Source organism: Hoplias malabaricus, chromosome 11, assembly GCF_029633855.1.
Source record: "Hoplias malabaricus isolate fHopMal1 chromosome 11, fHopMal1.hap1, whole genome shotgun sequence".
NCBI classification, from domain to species: Eukaryota; Metazoa; Chordata; class Actinopteri; order Characiformes; family Erythrinidae; genus Hoplias; species Hoplias malabaricus.
In genome coordinates, this window is record NC_089810.1 from 20,341,218 (window position 1) to 20,360,190 (window position 18,973).

At 38.0% G+C, this 18,973-nt stretch overlaps 3 protein-coding genes across 8 annotated transcripts in view; 1 reads left to right on the forward strand and 2 right to left on the reverse strand.

The window, feature by feature from the left end:
- Positions 1-9,215, reverse strand: part of si:dkey-246g23.2 (solute carrier family 66 member 2) — a 75,244-nt gene extending 66,029 nt beyond the window's left edge. Inside the window, exons 1-3 of one of the 5 annotated variants that reach the window (XM_066684591.1) lie at positions 6,313-6,453; positions 5,993-6,081; positions 462-722 (exon numbers count right to left, since the gene is read on the reverse strand). In XM_066684591.1, coding sequence (XP_066540688.1) covers positions 462-661 — 200 coding nt within the window. In that variant the 5' untranslated portion in view covers positions 662-722; positions 5,993-6,081; positions 6,313-6,453. Of the gene's footprint in view, positions 1-461; positions 728-5,666; positions 5,802-5,992; positions 6,082-6,312; positions 6,454-9,136 lie in introns of those variants that run through there. The other 4 variants (XM_066684590.1, XM_066684593.1, XM_066684594.1 and 1 more) reach the window with 4 other exon arrangements.
- Positions 7,042-10,113, forward strand: hsbp1b (heat shock factor binding protein 1b). Its single transcript, XM_066684595.1, has 4 exons — positions 7,042-7,254; positions 7,594-7,660; positions 9,234-9,357; positions 9,792-10,113. The coding sequence occupies exons 1-3, from the start codon at positions 7,210-7,212 to the stop codon at positions 9,350-9,352; spliced, it is 231 nt and encodes a 76-aa protein (XP_066540692.1). The 5' UTR covers positions 7,042-7,209; the 3' UTR covers positions 9,353-9,357; positions 9,792-10,113.
- Positions 10,114-11,575: 1,462 nt separating this feature from the next.
- The window catches only part of zgc:173742 (DNA topoisomerase I, mitochondrial), a 34,445-nt gene continuing 27,047 nt past the window's right edge, over positions 11,576-18,973 (reverse strand). For both annotated transcript variants that reach the window (XM_066685125.1, XM_066685126.1), the window contains exons 16-20: positions 14,427-14,541; positions 12,641-12,768; positions 12,338-12,432; positions 12,069-12,218; positions 11,576-11,962 (exon numbers count right to left, since the gene is read on the reverse strand). In XM_066685125.1, coding sequence (XP_066541222.1) covers positions 11,860-11,962; positions 12,069-12,218; positions 12,338-12,432; positions 12,641-12,768; positions 14,427-14,541 — 591 coding nt within the window. In that variant the 3' untranslated portion in view covers positions 11,576-11,859. The remainder of the gene's footprint in view (positions 11,963-12,068; positions 12,219-12,337; positions 12,433-12,640; positions 12,769-14,426; positions 14,542-18,973) is intronic.

Genomic DNA, 18,973 nt, shown 5'->3' on the forward strand with positions numbered 1-18,973 from the left:
AGTCCAGTGGTACCTCCCCAATTGTCTGATCCACTCGTACCAACGCAACACACACATGCAGTGCTGAAAATGATCCAGCACTCATATAAACATACATGCTGTCTGGTTTTTGACCATTGAAGAACAGGGTAAACAACATAGTAAATAAGGTTAAAAACATAGCAACAAACAGAATGCATTCTGAAACTGTAGCACTGCAAATAAATAAAATGAAGCCATTTCAATGGTTTGTCTGATGGTTTGTTCAAATAACCATATTACTATGTTTATAATAATAATAATTACTGTGAGAATATATGAACCTTAAATTAGCAGAATGTTGATTTCAATCATGTTACACTTTAATGAGAATGAGTATTGATGAAAAGCACTGTTCCTTATGGCTCTGTCCCTAGACAACCTATTTATAATGCTATTCCTGAGAAGTAACTGTACCCTCAGCCCAGCTGTCCTGCACTCACCAAAAGAAAATGCGCAGAATGTTGGCAACAAGCAGCACCAGGCAGACACGGGTGGAGAAGCCTTCTGTATTGCCGCTCTTCTGGATCTCCTGGTACTGGGGGATGTAGGGTACGGCTCCCCCAAACACCATCACACAAGAGGCCAGCCAGGAGAGTACAGTCCAGGAGCTCTCTATATCTTCCTCCAGCTCAGACTCCATGGCTCAGGCCTCACAATGCTGCCACCACTGCTACTAATGTTGCTGCTGCTGTGCTCATACACTGTGCTGAAACAACAAACTGCAGTTTAGCTTAGGCTCCACACGAAATGAAACATTTCAATAATAATGTTTAATAAAAGAGTGGAATAAACTTATCTCTAGGTAATTGTGGCAAGGAAAAAGGCAGAGAATTAAGTATAGAACCCCACAACTGTCTAAGGAGGAAAGTGGGGTTGCTCTACTGTGTTTCAAGAATTATTATATTGCAGGCCAATTGAGAGTCCTGATATGTTGTTGTAATTCCAAGTACTTTGCAAGATGGAAAGACATTCAGCAGTCATTTACAATGGGAATTCCACTCTATGACAGAAGATAAAGTTTTAAGAACAAATAATAAGGATATAGATATCCCCTGGATCAGTGTTACATTTAAGATTTGGGACATTGTGTTAAAGACTTATAACCTCAAAGAAACCCAAAGAATACTTAAATGTTTGATAAAAAAATTCATAGCAAATAAATTAGATAACAGTTTTGAGACATGGGTTACCAAAGGGATAGTGGCTTATTGTACTTTAACAAAAAATGAGTTCCTCAATGAAAAATACAAACAGGAACAAAATGATTGCAAAAAAGGCATTATTATATGAAAGAAATCCAGTCTGGTCATACATCTACCAGTCATGAGCAAGAATTTATAAAACTGTTCTCTAGTGCATATGAATTAGATGAGGTTAGGGAAACTATCTCTAAGCTCTATAGTAAGATTAGGGATTGCAGGCCTGAATCTACAATATATAAAAAAAATAAAAATAAAAATGGGAACAAGAACGTAATTAGGCCATTTCTGAAGATGAATGGGAAAGTATTTGTAAGATGCAATGGCAGTCCACTTCATCTATATAGTACTATAGTACAATACTTTATTACTCCAGCCCTCAACAAATATTATACACTAGATTCAAAATGCTGGAGGGGATGTGGAGAGGTACATGCAAATCATTATCATATTTTTCTGGAAGGACAGTTTACCCTAATTCCCCCACAACTGCGAAGAAGAACAAAGAAATTTATTTTCAGAACTATATTGGCAGCAAGTTAAAAATCTATAACCACCAACAACAAAAGATTTCCATGGCATAATCAAGACTATATTTGATATGGAGAAATTTCCATTTAATTTATATATACAGGCCGAGCAATTTAATAGTTAATTGGGCAAATTGTGTTGAATATGTAAAAGAGAACACGATGGAATGATTTGCTGGACAAGACCAATAAATAATTGGGTAAATGGGTAAAATATTAACCTCCCTTTTAGGTTCCACTATAAAGAGCCTCCTTTGTTTGTGTGTTTATTTATTTATTTATTTTTTGCTTGTTTTTTTCCCCCTTTATAAGATGGCCTTTTTAATATGGAAACATGAAGAATAAATGTTATGCATCTTGAAACATCATGCCATGTACAAATAAATATTTTCCTCTAATAAAGTGAGAATAAAAAAAAAAGAATAACGTTTAAGCTTGATAATCTGGTCTATATACAAACAATTCTTGTCAATTTCACTTCATTATTTCAGTATTTTTGTTTGAAGAAGATTATAAAAAAGATCCACTTAGAGAAGTTGTTTCTCTGCATTTAATCCAACATCTCACACCAGTGAGAAGTTGAAGAAACAACTGCGCATGCCCAAACTATCAATAAAAAAAATTTAAAAAGAGGAAGACAAAAAAGAAGAAGTATTTTCTTAAAACACTGACAATAAAGAAGTGTGGCCATGTACTAACTTTTCGGCTTTGCTTTGTACAACTTCCTCATGCATTAGATTTTCATAATCTGAAAGTCACACAGTCATCTCTCCTCATTTTGAATGAGCAGACTGCAATACCACACATGTCCAAACCTGTTGATTAACTAGTGTTAGCTCTGCAAAGCATATTTCTGTTCTAGTCCTGAGGCCTGAAAAAACTGAATTAATCATCAAAACCGGCCTCTCCAACCATTGGCCATCTTTTCAGAGGAGATAAGACAGCAAAGCCTACACTTACAAAGCAATGTTTAAAGATAAGGTCCCTGTTTACTGTCTGGAAAAACAGATGTTTCAGCAGGATAATGAGTCATGAATTCTTGGATTCCAAAGCACTTTAGAGTTTTTCTAAATTTTAAATAGGTTTTTCTATTTTCTCAGATGCATTTTAATTCAACTAACTAAGAATTCTACTACTGTAAACATTGTCTACATGTGTAATTTAAACGTTACTAATGGGATAAGAAGGGCGGCACAGTGGCGCAGCAGGAAGTGTCGCAGTCACGCAGCTCCAGGGACCTGGAGGTTGTGGATTTGATTCCCGCTCCAGGTGACTGTCTGTGAGGAGTTGGTGTGTTCTCCCTGTGTCCGCGTGGATTTCCTCCGGGTGCTCTGGTTTCCTCCCACAGTCCAAAAACACACATTGGTAGGTGGAATGCCGACTCAAAAGTGTCCGTGTCCGTAGGTGAATGTGTGTGTGTGTGTCTGTGTTGCCCTGTGAAGGACTGGCGCCCCCTCCAGGGTGTATTCCCGCCTTGCGCCCAATGATTCCATGTAGGCTCTGGACCCCCGCGACCCTGAATTGGATAAGCGGTTACAGATAATGGATAATAGGATAAGAAGCGGAAAAACAATGAACATAGAACACGAGAAATTATGCAGCAATATATTATTTAGTAAATAGGGCCCATATTTTTTGCATTTTATTTATTTCCCCTGGTAACCACATGGCATGTTTTTTATGCATCAAAATGTGTTGCAATCAATCTTAATATGAATATCTGTTTAAATGATGTTTTGAGAACTGAAATTTTAAGAATTATGTATGTAAAAGTCCTCTCCTCTTAATTGCCTATACTGCCTTATTCCAAAACCAATCCTAACTGAAATACTCTATATATTTTGAAAACATATGTAGTCCATTCAAGGTATTCTAGTCCATTCTACGAACTCAAAAGTGTGCGAGTGTCTGTGAAGGACTAGCGCCCCCTCCAGTGTGTGTCTAGCCAGTGTTTTGCCTATAATAGGAAATCCTGGTCTATCCTTCCATCCATTATCTGTAACCGCTTATCCAGTTCAGGGTCAAGGTGGGCCCAGAGCCTACCTGGAATCATTGGGCACAAGGCGGGAATACACCCAGTCCTTCCTAGGGCAACACACACACACTCACACATTCATTCACACACGGACACTTTTGAGTCGCCAATCCACCTACAAATGTGGACTGTGGGACGAAACCTACGCGGATATGAGGTGAACACACCAACTCCTCACGGAGGGTCACCCGGAGCGGGAATCGAACACACAACCTCCAGGTCCCTGCTGCGCCACCGTGCCGAAATCCTGGTCTAGGAAAACTGAATTCTGTTTCAAAAAGACTGCAGTTGTCTGTGGTAAACAACAGTTGGAAACCAGATATGTTACGACTTACATACATTTCCCTCATGATGTCACTGGATCCTCTGAGATGAAATTGTTTAGCTGCTGAAATATAAGAAATGCTATGTATATTCGACAAGCAAGCTACCACACTGTGCATTGGATGAGATACTAGTGTTAGTGTGCATGCAGCAAAATTCAAATTTTCATTCCTTAATTATGACCCAGGGTTCCTAATATAAGAATGACATACTACAAAATGACAATTCTACTTTAGGGATGTACAAAATCAGCATCAATAGGGAGTTAAAGTGCTGTTTTTGTAAGATGTAAATATATCCAAATTTGTTGTGTTTATTTTGACATCACAAAAGCAGTACATTCAAAACAGCCCTTTTTTTCTTTGCTGCTATACAATAATTCTTCAGTCAGGAGCATGCACAGCAAAGTTATAAATTTCAACAGTGTTTACTAACAAATTAAAAGTTAAGAATTAATAAGTAATTAAGATTTGGGCTCTTTAAGAATTAAACTAAAATGACAAGCACAACATCAACAGAATCTCTTTTCTACTGGGTGTTGTTACATCACATCCTACAACTGTAGTCACCGACAATGAAAATCAAGTTGTTAACGTGTGTGTTGGGTTGCTTAAAGAAACACTGTGTAACATTTTGACCCTAAAATTACAGGTTCAAAAATCACTGTAATGCTTCACTGACCTCTAATAGTGTGAACAGTGCCTCTGTCCTTACTACTTTGGGCTCTGAACTGCAGAAACTGCATTATGTAACTTTTGGTGGAGGGTAGGAAACCACTCCCCCTCCTCCCCAATTATTTAAGTACAGTGCTGTAAAAATAAATTATACTAGAGGAAGCACTAAGAATAAGAAATATCCCAAATCTTACCTAGTGTCCCTTCAAATGCTAGAAGACGTATCATGAGTCAAATAAGCAATGATTGCCACGGCTGAGCATGTCAGCTTTGAAATGTCAGTGTTTCAAATTTCTCAAAAACATGTATTCAGACAGCCAACGTTTTTTACATCATAAACCAAAGGAACCAATCCCGTCAACAAACAGTGTGGCTTAAAAGCTGCAGCGAAGGAGTGGGCGGAGATAGGGGTGGGGACAAAATAAACATACATACATCTGGCCATACTTAAATGAAGACAAATTTTAATGGACAGGCATGACATTTTATAAGTTTCATATTTCATCAAAACTGTATTGCATGAAGGAAAACTGAATACGAGCTGTGGTGTTCTGAAATATTTTGTGTTATTTAGTATTGCTGTTTTCCCTACAGAACTGACCATTTCATACAAAGTTATAAATATATTTAAGATCAGTTGTGTTTTACTGGCACATTAACAGGTCAATGTTTCTGTGCGTTTCTATTTAATACATAAAATAACGCGTCTTGAGGAGCCCAGTCTAATCCCAGCAGTAACGTTACTGATCCCAGCCTAAGAATAACTCTCTCACTCACTCAGATCCTTCAACGGACAAGTTATTTTTTATAAGGCAGTTGGCTTGAAAATCTAGGCATTGTCTTTATTTAGTCTGTCTTGAGTTAAAAACTTATACACTCTCACCAGGTTTCCTTCTCACGGTGTCTTAACACTGGATCTCCACGTGTTCCGAAATAGCTGTATTTTACATGAAAGCGTTTATCTTTTTTAGGCTTTGGCTCCACTCCAGTGAACGAACAAATCCGCCTTAATGTCGAGAGGAAACCGAATAGAGAGGGTATGGTCTGACTCTGACTAAAGCGCTCTGTAGAGTAGACTCGGTCATTAAGTTGTCTATCGGTAGCACACGGCCGTTCTGCACCGCGGTGGGTTAGCTAATGTTTTTAACTCGTAGTAGTATTTTCAGACATTCGCTGAGGATTATGTGCAATAGAAAGTGTAGGTCTTACCTCCATTGCCGTCAATGCTTCTGTGTACAGCAGATACGTCAGTGGAGTCTCATATAGGCACACTGCATTACTACCATAGACTAGAGGGGCTGTGATTTAGCAAACACAGAGAGGTCAAGAAAGGCAGGTAGGAAACTGTGCTCAATATAGAAAGAAATAACGAAGCTTATATATAAATTATTTAAATATTCAGCAGTAAAAGGCAGCAAGCTGAGAATAGAGGCAGACCCCTCCCCCTGCGCTAGTGTGTGCTATGAATGGGGCAGTTTCTAGTGTATGAATACATGCGTTTAATGATGTATTCACGAATGAACACGTACGTCCCAATAGTTTAATTCTGCTTCCTCCACTCCTCAGCTCTTCTTTGCGTCCTAATTCTCCATGCCTTAATGCTCCAGTACTGAACAACAGTGGAAGCTAACAATCTCCTCCCGATGTTTGTGTTTGGGTGAGAACGCTCCTCTGGACACGCCCCCAGATAGCAACATAAACACGCCCCCTGACAACCACAGACTCTTGGTATTTACATAACATGTAAATTTATAAACATACAGACCTACATAATATTAGTAATATAAGCCTGGGTAGTCTCAAACCTGCAAATATCTTTCCAAATAGCTTCCACAAGCAGTGTGTGAGATGGGCGTACAATTATTTAGATATTATCAGAATTTTGCTGGAAAAAATATTTCCCCAATGTCTATCTCTAATCAGCTCTACTCTGGTGTTGATAGCTAAGTCTGAGCCTCAAAAGCGCTCTCATTCATTATCGTCATATGTATGTAGGAATTCATAAGTAAAGGAGTTTAATGTTAATCAGTAAGTAATCCAAAATCAATTTAAATAATAGTAATAATAATGGCGATAAAGTTCCTGTTCTCAACAAGGAACCTCTTAAAATGCTCCTCATGGTGTTTCCTTGTGAGCGTCTAACGTTTTCCTAATGGCTTCTCTTGCCTCTTAGATGACTTGTCTAACTTAGAAAAAAAAATGCTTTTTTGTATACACCATAGGAGAGTAAACTAGTGAACAAAGATTTGGGACAGAGCCACACTCGAGGAGAAACTGCTGCTAACGCGCGATTTCGTATCTTGTTCTCGCGAGACGTGATTTGAACAGCTGATTACTGTGGAGAAGGGTTTATCAAGCTACAGCTAAGTTTAGGTGTTATATAGTGTTTATTTATTTGCTTTGTATAGTCTTTTCTCGCAGTAGCAATGGCAGAAACAGACCCTAAATCCGTGCAGGATCTTACAGCTGTGGTAAGCCTCAGTACATATGTTTTCTAAGCCCGGTTAGCGAGAGGCCTGATGCTAAGGGCAGGGAGGAAACCCGAATATGAACCTGACAACAGTTCTGTTCATTTAATGTACTATAGTAATGACAGCGCGATGTTACCGTGTGTACAAGGGGCGGTAACGTTTAATTAAACGAGATGCTGAAATTAAGCTTCTGTTTAGTTTTAACTGGTTTGTCCTGTTTGCCCATACCAAACACTAGTAACGAATTATCTCATATAGCGCTAGCTTATATGCATATCCAACTCTGACCTAACTAAAGTAGCTCCCATTGTGAACGCTGTGATGTTTTCTCTCTGACAGGTGCAGACGTTGCTTCAGCAGATGCAGGACAAATTCCAGACCATGTCAGATCAGATAATCGGGAGAAATATCCTTCTCTGTGATTACCGAAGCAGTGGGCAATACTGAGTATAGAAAACACATTCATTGGTACACACACATCGCTGGACGCCACGGGATAAAGTAGAATGGCAAAAGCTACTTATTTCAATGACCGAGATTTAAACCACGCCATTCAGAATAATTTTATATGAAATTGGACTTATTAGAGAAACGTTCAGACTCTAATTTCTTATTAGTGGCAGTAACAGTCACCAGGGATATTCCACGAAGCAATATTTCTGTCTGTAACTATGTAACTAAGTGTAGATTGCCTATAGGAATATTCCTACAATTCTTTTACCATTGAACAAGCTTGATCTGAGCAGATTTCTGCCTAACAGAAATCCCGCTTTTTGTAAAATTCCACCAAGATCCTCCAAGATTCCACCAAGTGTGTGGAATATTCAGAACAGAGCCTTGCACATCACTTTCAATGTTTTTGTTTGCAGTATAAAATTGAGTTAAAAACATAAATAAAAAGAGAAAAAAACGAAAGGAAAGAACATGGAATTTTCATATAATTGATGGGAATTAAATGTGCATGAGTTAGCCAGAGCTCAAATTACATATAGAAGAATAAGTTACATTATTTATAATGCCTGCATGCAACATTAAACCAAGTCCACAGAATTAGCTATTTAGCTATATTTAAAAGAATACAGAAGTGTAGTATAAACTGTGTATAAGTTTAAAGTTACAGACATGCAAAGGATAAAAGTTCAGTTTTCTAAAACAGTTGGAAGATATATATTGGAATGCTAACTTAAGAGGCTGAGGGACAGCTCATAGTTTTTCCAGAGCAGATATCTGTGAGGAAGCTGCATTGGGCTGAGGAGCATGTCCATGTAACTGAGGGATTTTTTGTTATTCAAACTAATTATTTAGTATCAGTATCTAACATCAACAGTGCCCTTGTGCCCATCAGATACTTAGAGCAACGTTCCAACTTGTAGTGAAAAGCCTTCCCTGTTCAATAGAAGGTGTTACTACAGCAGACACTCCCTGTCATTACCACTGATTTAGCTGTTTTGGCCATAATAAACCTTCAGGTACAGTCATGTGTTTGGTCATTTGGCGGCAAAGGAACAGCATATTTCTTTTGAGTTAGTGTTTTTTTATATAGTTATTTGATGAGGAACTTAAGAAAACAGATTGTGTATGCAACCTGTACACATGTATGTATCCAGTCTTAGGGACATTAGTTATGCTTATTATATTAAGAAAATAAATGACACTTGTCTAGGAACAATGGTGATTTCTCAACACACTGTCGAGTCATGTCCAGCGGTGCTTTGCTCATACCAGTACTAGACTTAGTACCACGCCCACATAAATGTGAATTTTCACTTCCATATACTCCTTGTAACTGTACAGACATCTTTCACATAGTATAACAGTGGTCATGTAATAGTTACCAGCTCTAAAAACAAAAACAACTTATGACTGAAGAAAGTATGCTTACCCTTTGCCACTACTTGAACATGTGAGTTATGAGAAGTTAAGAGATATTAAGGCAGAAGCTAGATAGAGCTCCTTCTGTCTTCCTTAACTGAAGTCACTTGACGAGATGAGCACACGCATCGATGACCTAGAGAAGAACATTGCTGACCTAATGACTCAGGCTGGGGTGGAGGAGGTAGAGGGAGAGAACAAAGCCAAAGAAGGCGAGGCGTCTTAGTAAAGGTAATATTATAGTTAAATCGCTTTTCACATTAAACAATACATATTTGATTAAACTGTACTGTAGGTCATTAATCATAAGGCTACAATTTTTTTCAAAACTATATCAACCCCTCTACAGCCTTTTTCCAACAGGCGTCATTCATTTTAATTTTTATTAATTTTTTAATGGTGAAAGCAGCTTTTGTTCATTTTGTCAGTGGTCATGAAATACTTATGAAGTCATCATGTTGCCTTGTGAATGACAACCTACTGTACACTTACCATTTATTTAATACATTTTAATAAATGATGTTACACATAGCTGTGCTTGAAAAATACAGTTAAAAATGAAAGCAAAATCATGGAGAAATGGTATTAAAAAAACTATTTTTTTGATTTTGTCATTCCCAGTCACTGATTTCTATGCTCTAAAAGTGGTGTACTTTCTTACACAGGTTACCAAGCAACAGTGGATAAAGACGTTTCCCAAGAGTGATGAACGTTTCCTTTCTAGTGTGGACAGATATGATTTGATGTGTCATTGTATAGTTCTTTTTATACAGAAATGTAGAGTCAGAAATGTAGTCATTCCTAATAGTGCAGCTTTTCTCTAACTTGGTTTTCCTTTAAAATATATTGCAAATAACATTTTAAACCCAGTTCAATGCCTACCTACTACATGGTTGAGGTTTTTGTTACTGTAATATGAGCACTACTGCCCGTGTGCCATTCAAACACTATTCCAGTTTCCACTGAATTTCTGCTATTAAAATTATTTCATACAAAATAATCACCTTGTTTTTCTTGGTTCGATCAGATCAAGCCAGAAGTTACTGCATGATTGCTAAACTTTTCCTGAAGCTGTGTTATAGCTATAGCAAAAGGAGAGATGATAATAAGAGAACAAAGGCCTTACTATGCTTAAACAAAGTGGCAACTATTCCTATGTCACATGTATCACCTCAGTCAAATATCTGTCACAGAGACCCACAAACAAGTGTCTAGTGAGAATGCCATCAGATGCAACCACAAGCATTTTCTGTACCAGGGAAAATGCTCACTTTTAAGCCTGTACATACAAAAATACTTTCCAGTGCTATATCTATGGATGCATTCACACTAAGCAAAATGGGCCCATAAAATCTTTATTGGGGATCATAGCAACAGAGCCCCATAAATTCATTATCAGGACCTTTAATACAAACATTTGTATTAAAGCTTATTGTAAGCTTTATTGTACAAACATGTGCACCAATGACTCCAAAAATTATTTTTTTTAACAACACACTAACAGTTAGCTTTTACCACTTTAAAAACAGTCCCCACAGCTATTCCAGGACATCTTTTTCAAACGGATACTTCAAAGCTTGCAACATGACAAATTTACTTTAATTTTTTTTGGATCAACAAGATTCAAGTTCAAAATAATATGAGGAAAAAGGATCAAATGGCAATTCATTCATACATTGTCTGAAACCACTTGTCCAGTTCAGGGTTGGGGTGGGTCTGGAGCCTACACAGAATCATTGGGTGCATGGCAGGAACACACCCTGGAGGGGGTGCCAGTTCTTCACAGGGCAACACACTCTCACTTAGACACTTTAGTCACCAATCCACGCATACACTGGGAGAACACACTCAACCCCTCACAGACAGTCACCCAGAGCGGGACTTGAACCCACAATCTCCGAGTCCCTGGATGTGTGCGACTGCGACACTACTTGTGTAACATATGTTTATATAAATTATATATTAAACCAGTCCATCTTTCTTGTTTGGCCTGTAGCATTTTGGAGCACTAAAATGTTTGTTTATCAATACATATCAGTAATAAGTGTTTTAAGGTAAATACAGTAATAATTCACTTATGATTTTTGAAACTGCTTCATCCTGATCAGGGCTGCAGTGGATCCAGAGCCTACACACAATCACATCCTGGACAGGGCTCCAGTCTATCAAACTCGAAGCTGTGGATAATTTGTCCAACCAATCCTCCTACCAAACTGTTTTTGGACTGAGAGGAAACCAGAGGAAGAAAGCCACACAGACACAGGGGTTTTCCTCAACAAATTCCTCACCAACAGTGACCTGATGAGAGGCTTAAACTCAGAACCCTGAAATCTTGAAGCTGTGTGGTAGTGACACTACATACTGCAGACTAATCACAAAGTTATTTTTCATAATTTTTTTTTATTTGTTTATTTTACACTGGTAAATCCTGGCTATGATACTGTCCAGCTTAAATCCCTTACCACTCAGGTGGAGACAACAGAGCAACAAGTAACAAACCTGTGATAATACTGAGTAAATTAAATATTGTTGTGCATGCTTTTAATATTTGGGAGAAAACAGATCGGACAATGACTATTGTATAGACATTTATTTCGTAGCTGAAAATTTTGATATTAAAAGAACAGTATTAAAAAACATTAACAGCACAACATTTGTGTTTTAAAAGTTGCTTCTAAAATAAATGGGAAATGTAAGGCTTAATTCGAATGTGTCAGAGAGGGGAGTGAGAACTTAGAACTCAAAGTCCTGCTCAGTCATGTCAATGGCCCAGGCAAATTTATCTCTCAGGGTCTTGTTGTAGATTTTATCTAGAGTCACCTCCATGTTCTTACACCTTGAAAATAGGAAAAAAAACATTAACGTAAAACATAAAACATAAACACCAATATTTACTTAGTATTTTAGTCCTAGTATGACTGGCGTGTAATGTTTAACTTCACCATGCCACACTGATGCGTGGGTCCAGGTAGTTTAGCTTGGAGGTGCTCAGGGCAATTTGCTTGTTCTCTTCTCTGTCTGTAGCCTGAACCTCCATCTTCAGCAGCTGCTCCTCACAGCGCTGTACTGCCTTCTTTTTCTTCTGCACCATGCTACAAACACATAGGCACCCAGTGCTTATTCATACAGCACTTTGGCAGGTTAGGAAAATCCCTGCCTAATACCCCTCGGCAGACTCGGCAAATTTAAATAAATAAATAAAACCCCTTACATAAGCAGCTTGTTGTCTGAACTTCCTTTGGCCTCTGCCTTGGCCTGTTTCAGCTCCTTTTTAGCCAGTGCTAGCTGTTCTTTCTTGTTCTCAATCTAAAATAACACATAAGAAAGGAAAGACATGAATCCTCTATTACCATTGATACAACTAAAACACATACCAACAAACCAGTAGATATTAGAAAGCACACGTTTTCATAAGCCATAGACTTTTTCTTTAGCTTGATAAAGTGTAATAATGATGAACAATAATTACAGTGCATTAGCATATATTCTGCTTTTTCATTTCAAACATCCTGACCTTAGCTTGCAGGTTGGCCATGGACTGCTCGAAGGATTTTGGCGGCGCTCGCTGATGGTTACAGAGAACTGCAACCGCACGGTTTGCCCGGTTATAAGAGAGCAGCTTCTCAGCTGCGTTATCTGATGCTAGATGTGGAGGGAGGGAGACAAAATGAAAAAGGGGATGATGGGGTTAATTCACACCAGCAATTCTAGGCTTATCATATTCATAGCATATTAAAAATATTTTTGTTCCCATCTTGCCACCATTTTCTCCTACATTCTATACATCCACATTATGACCCCAGTAAGATAAATACATAATAAATCTACCAGCCCTGATTCCCATGAATGTATAAAGAAAGCATAGCTGGTAGATCTCTATAGAGTGTATCACCTCACATCTCAGTGATTCAGATATGCAAAAAAGAAAAGTGAAAATACAGTGGAAATCCTAACTACAAAAAGAACTATGTATTTTTGTACAAACTTGCTGCAAGGGCAAGAGCTCTTGGTTTCTCCTCTGAATTAAAAGAAATACATTCCTGTCTGATGGGGTGACAGAAATTCCCCATTATTTTAACTAAAGTGCATAACACAGCGACTGCAGTGTGCTTCGGTGCTTGAGCATTTAACACTTACATCCCTGCCATCTGTTACTTTCATGCTTACACACACACACATACACACCACCCGTGGGTTGAGCCCTTGCTGTGTGTGTAGTTGTTTTAATTATGGCTTGTAGCAGATACGGTAAACAGATTTACTCTTAGCTGCAACGCATAAAGATCGACATCTCACACAAATACACAAACAATCTGAAAAGACTGCCACACTGACACAGCAACAATTTGCTTTTTTTTTTTGCTAAATTATTTGCTAAAAATTGAGCACAGCATGGTCATAAACATGCAAAACACAACTTAATTGTGGATGGATGCAAGCACACAACACCACAGATTAGAATGATGGATGTGGTAAACATATGGCCTGCTGTGAGAAGCTGACTGGGCACAAAGCTAGCCAGCACTGAGGCATATGTTCCTCTGGACTCCACTCCAGCTCCCATACTGGTCAATAATAGAAAAAGTTTCCTTATCACAATCAAAACCTTTGGCGTGAGCAACCTCTAAGAAATGTCGGGGGACGACTCACCCAAGGTACGGTAAAGCAAGAGGCTTGTCAAAGGCTTCATTGCATACGGATCGCAAACCTAATTTCTTGCATCTCAGTGTGTTGCCGCAATCTATAAACATTTCATTCATTTGACCAAAGCAAGCAGTGTTACAAACACCAATTTTGACTACCACAGGAGTCTCTGACAGCTTCAAAATACAGGAATGATGTATTGCCTCATGTCTCCACTCATCCACTCCAGCTGTGTGAGCTGTGCGATTAGATCAGTGGTCTGTGAAATCCGCCAGTGTAAAAGGCTTAGTCCATACAACACAGCCCACTTCCAGAACACAGGGAAATCATGAAAGCTGGCCCTAATATAAGCATGGGCCTGCAAAAGGAAGCATAGCTTTCATATGCAAATAATTCTCCACTGGAGGCAAGGTGTGGAGAGAATCACAATGAATATAAGTAGGAAGACTTATTGCCACAGGAAAAAGTCTTCTTATTGTCCAAAGTTATCTTTAGTTCTTTGCTTGAAGCTTGCGAGCCAAGGGGGTCTGCTGAAGACAAAGCTTATCACCATAACCACAAGAAAGACAAGGAGAAAGCCAGAAAGACCAATAACGAATTATGTAAATACTAAGTCAGGAAGGAATTAGAGAATGAAAGAAAAAAAAGATACTCACAATTGCTAAGCTTTTTGAGCTGCTGCTGCAGAGTGATGGAGGCGTTGTATGTCCTAAAAACCTTGGCAGTAAGTCCAGGCATCAGAGAACTCAGATGCTTATTTAGCATTGATGTCTGGAAAGAAAGAGGGGTAAAAAAACAGAAGAGAGAGTGATATGTCTAGTATACACTTAAATCCACATGAACAAACTCAGAGCACCATCATTTCATCACGGCTTTCATTTCACTAGATGGCACTGTTGTCTTAAGAAAAAAAACACAGTTTTTTGTGAAAAAAAAAAAAAAAAAAAAAAAAGATTCCTCATCGACTCTGGCTGGCATTCAAATGAATAAAGATATCGAAATAATCTATGTAACAGCAGATTCCTACATAAAGACAAATACATATTACACACACAGGTCACAGTGAAATATTTACATTTGATCAAAATAATAATAATAAACACACACACATATATATGTAGACTTATGCTTAGACTGCACACAGTTAGTGAATTCAGATTTAAAGCGCACCCATTGAACTCAGATGTTCAATAATGCATTTCACACTATTACATAATCTCCACAAGAACGATTACATACCAAACATAAACCTCAATGAAAGGATGAGCTAAAAGGGGGCACAACAGTGGAATATGGAGCAGTAAATAAAGTAATAAAACGGATCCCAATAACTTTGGGATGAGCTGGACAACAGCTAGTTATTTCAGATTAATAATGTCCACAAGCCTTTTGCTATGTAACGTCGGTTTTGTAGTCCTGAAGATCAAAATGTTTAAAGGGGACATCTTGTGCCTTATTCATCATTTTGTTTATTGTCTAAGCAAGAAAAAAAGGGTTTACAAACCGCACTGGCACATTCATTTGGAGACCTGGAGCTCCTACCAACCCACACAACCCAATCTGTTAAATTAAACAATCCAGTTAGTTTTACTGTGACCTGCCTTAAGTGGAAAACATGGGATAAAACAAGGCATTTTGATGTTGTCCTTTATCTTACTTAGATAGCAGGCACTTTAGAGTTCTCCTGCTTCTTCGCCTTGGTCTCCCCAATCACAGGGATGGACCCACATAAACACGAGAGCGCAAAGATGAGGTTAACAGAAAAATACACACACAACGTCCGTGGAGAAATGTGTAATGATTAAATATGTTGAAAATGAGAATAGTGAAGAAAGTAAACAAAGTGAAAGTGATTAAAAACCAGGTTTTCTGCTCCTTACACTTCACTGCTGGGCTTCTCGAGCTTAAAAGCAAACACAGGCTCATTTTCAATAGAAGCTGAAAGTGGTCGTTCTGCACAAGCTGTTTGGACAGTGGTTGAGCCACATAGTATTTTTAACCAACGTATGTCACAAATGATTTATTAAGAACCCAGGGAACTGTTAACTTGTCATCCATTTTAAGACTCTGGTGTTAAATGCCTGCATTATATTCAATTTTACCACAACCCTGAAATGGATTAAGCGGAAAAGATACACTACAACACTAGAAAAAACACTAAAAAATTCCCACAAGAAAAATGCATTCCAGAATGGCATCATGACCCTCCTGTGCTCACGACAACAGCCTTCACTCTTGCAGTCCCCCTCACCAAGGTTAACTTTAATATATGCTGGCTATTAATGACAGCATAGACTTTTAGCTTTGATCTGGGAATATTTTTGCAAATTTGAGCTGTAATAGGATGGCGGAACATCTGTACCAACTGCTGTGGCTGTCGGCACTGAAGCCTGGCTAATTCTGTATGTCCGTACAATGTTGACTCACGTTTTCCAGCATCTGGGATTTTTTACCCCTCAGCTGCGTCTGTTGATCAAACCAATTAGGTAAATATAACATACCTTAAAAGAGAACCACTGAACCAAGCCCTTACTGTTCAATTTTACCACGGGTCTTAGTCAAATCAAAATGAACGGCTTTATACTACAGAGATACTGGGGGCGGGGGGGTTCTAAAGTGCAGAGATATTAAAACTCATTCTGGTACTCTGTTTACTTTGATGGGAATTAAAATAAAGCTTGTAAGGTTTGGACCTGGAACATAAGTAGTTAATGTTGTGCAAACATTCCTTTTCTGGTACCACTTTAGAATAAGACTACACTTACCTTAAAGGTTTATAAATTAAGTTTATTAATTAAGTTGCATTATACATCATTAATAATTATTTATAACACATAGAAAGTGCAACAGTGTTTGCTCTTTGCTCTTTGCTAAATAGTGAACCCACATTTACCTACACTGTTAAATCTCTGGATACCTACCTTACTTTGTCTTCTCCATCAGTTGACATTAACCCTGTCAGCTTTAGAATATATTTGTTAATACTTTTAACCATTTAACAATCAAGTTTAATAAATCAACCATTTTAGAGTATCCTTTTTAGACACTGATGATAATGCGGTGCACCTTAACATATAAAATGACTAAATTTACATACTAAGGTCTCAGCATATACTTTTCCTCCATGTGTTCCTCATTTTCAGAAGGTGGTCTGACACTTTCATTAGATGAAAAAAAGGAGGTCACTATTTCCCTTATTAGTCCTGTGTTACAAATGATTATTAATGACTTGTAATAAAACATTTCTAAGCCATTTATAAACCTTTATATAAGTTTAGTCTTATTTTAAACTGGTATCCCATTTTTTATTTAACAATAGAAATACATTGGAATTTGTTCAACTTTAACAAAATGGCAGTTTGAATGCACATGTGCAGTTGTCAGTTTATTTCTTTCTTTCTATAGTTACACTTATATAGTGCCTTTTTATATACAATTTGCTGCCTTCTTTAGTTCTGTGATCAAACCCAACTCACAAAAAAACAGCTCAGCAAATGATTAGAACAAGTGATGATTCACAAGCCTAGATGATCCTTGAGCATGAGAAACAAACAAACAAAAAAACTAAGCAGTTAGAATTCTGCTTAGTTAAAATGAACTGTGAGTGGGTGTACGAAAAGAAAGAGTGGTTGGCTTCTCATATCTCAGAGGAAGCTTGCCTTCACCCTTCAATTTCGGTAGCATGTGTGTTTCCTACAGGGTGGAAAATGGAAATGACAAAAATCGGGAAGGAAACAGCATGAAAGTATGAATCAAAATCTCATCCACAGGCTCCCCATTTGTAGACCACGCTGCACAAACAGCCCATTTTTATAATTAGTCCTGAGATGCAACAAAAAAACAAAACATTGCTTATTCAGTCTACAGCAGTTTATACTGTTCATGCAGATGCTAGAAAAAGAGTGTTCTAGCCCACTGCTTCATACTGATTTTTTGAGTCAGAATCCAGCGTAGCCAATCAAAACAGATTATTTCCATCTTCTATTAAATGGACAATGAGGGAAATAGAAAATTATTAATAAATGTGAAAAAAATGCAAGATGTGGGCTTTTTGAAATCTGGCCAAGTCAAACAACTAGAAAACTTCCATTTAAAATCCATCAAGACACGCAAAGCAGCTTGGTCATCAACAAAACACAACAAGCAGGATACAATGATGTTTACCCCAAAATGTGGGGTATGTACAATTCAGATGTATGTACACTTCTGGGAGCCTATTAGAAGAAGTGTGTCACTTCAGCACCTAGAGTCAGCATTCTAAATGTAAACAGTTGCAATGATGCACTGGTTGCAACTAAAACTCAATGACAGTTTGACTCAATGGCATCAGCTGTTTTGTCGTAGGTTACCAACACATACTCAAATTACCACCATCTAACATGTGAGCTTTTACCTCATTTAAGGACTAGTAAATCACAAACAGAGAGTGACACGAGTAAATACTATTTACTGGCATAGTATGAATATCTAGACTATAAATGTGAAGAAAGTTTTATTACTTTTACCAAAAGGCAGAAAGGAGGATGGTCTCTGACTTATAAGCCCTTCAAAACCTCCAAGACATAGATGATAGTCTATGTTACACTGGCACAAGCAAAGCAGCATGGAATATCTGACCTAGACATGAACCAGCTTATGCTAGGATCAGGTATTTGGATATATGCCTATTTCCATGGAAGTAAAAGTCAGCATAGCAGCTACCCTATGATACACTTATACACATTCACAACGAGTAGCATGAAATGTGATTTGCAGTAAGATTTGCAGGCCTACATATCAGAGGCCAGACATAAGATGTACTTTCTCCTTCACTTGGGCCTTCACACAGTGTCAAAAGGGCACAATATCATCTCCCTGCAGTTCTGCCTACGATTCCCAAACTAGCCTGCCTCCATATCTTTATCTCCTGTTTTTCATTCTCATTTTTCTCTTTCTCTCTTTACAATTGCTGTATCACTGCCATTCATGTCAAGCTTCAAGAGACACACCCACTCACTTTCAATTTAAAACAAATTGTGCATGCCAGGTCAGACATATGACCTAAAGCTTGCCAGGAAATTTGCTAGCAAACAGTGTAGGAAGCATGGAGATTTTTACATAGATACATCAATGTGGGGTCATCAATACCCCAACATTTCAGCCCTCAGACCATGCAGGATTGTTTCTTTTTTTCCCCTCAAATCAGGACTTCTAAACCACTGCG

Excerpts from the sequence above, each read along its gene's own strand:
- hsbp1b (XM_066684595.1), top strand. The coding sequence starts at position 7,210 with ATGGCAGAAACAGACCCTAAATCCGTGCAGGATCTTACAGCTGTG. Across the intron at positions 7,255-7,593 it reads TGCAGGATCTTACAGCTGTG|GTGCAGACGTTGCTTCAGCA; the intron begins GTAAGCCTCAGT and ends TCTCTCTGACAG. Across the intron at positions 7,661-9,233 it reads AGATCAGATAATCGGGAGAA|TTGACGAGATGAGCACACGC; the intron begins ATATCCTTCTCT and ends AACTGAAGTCAC.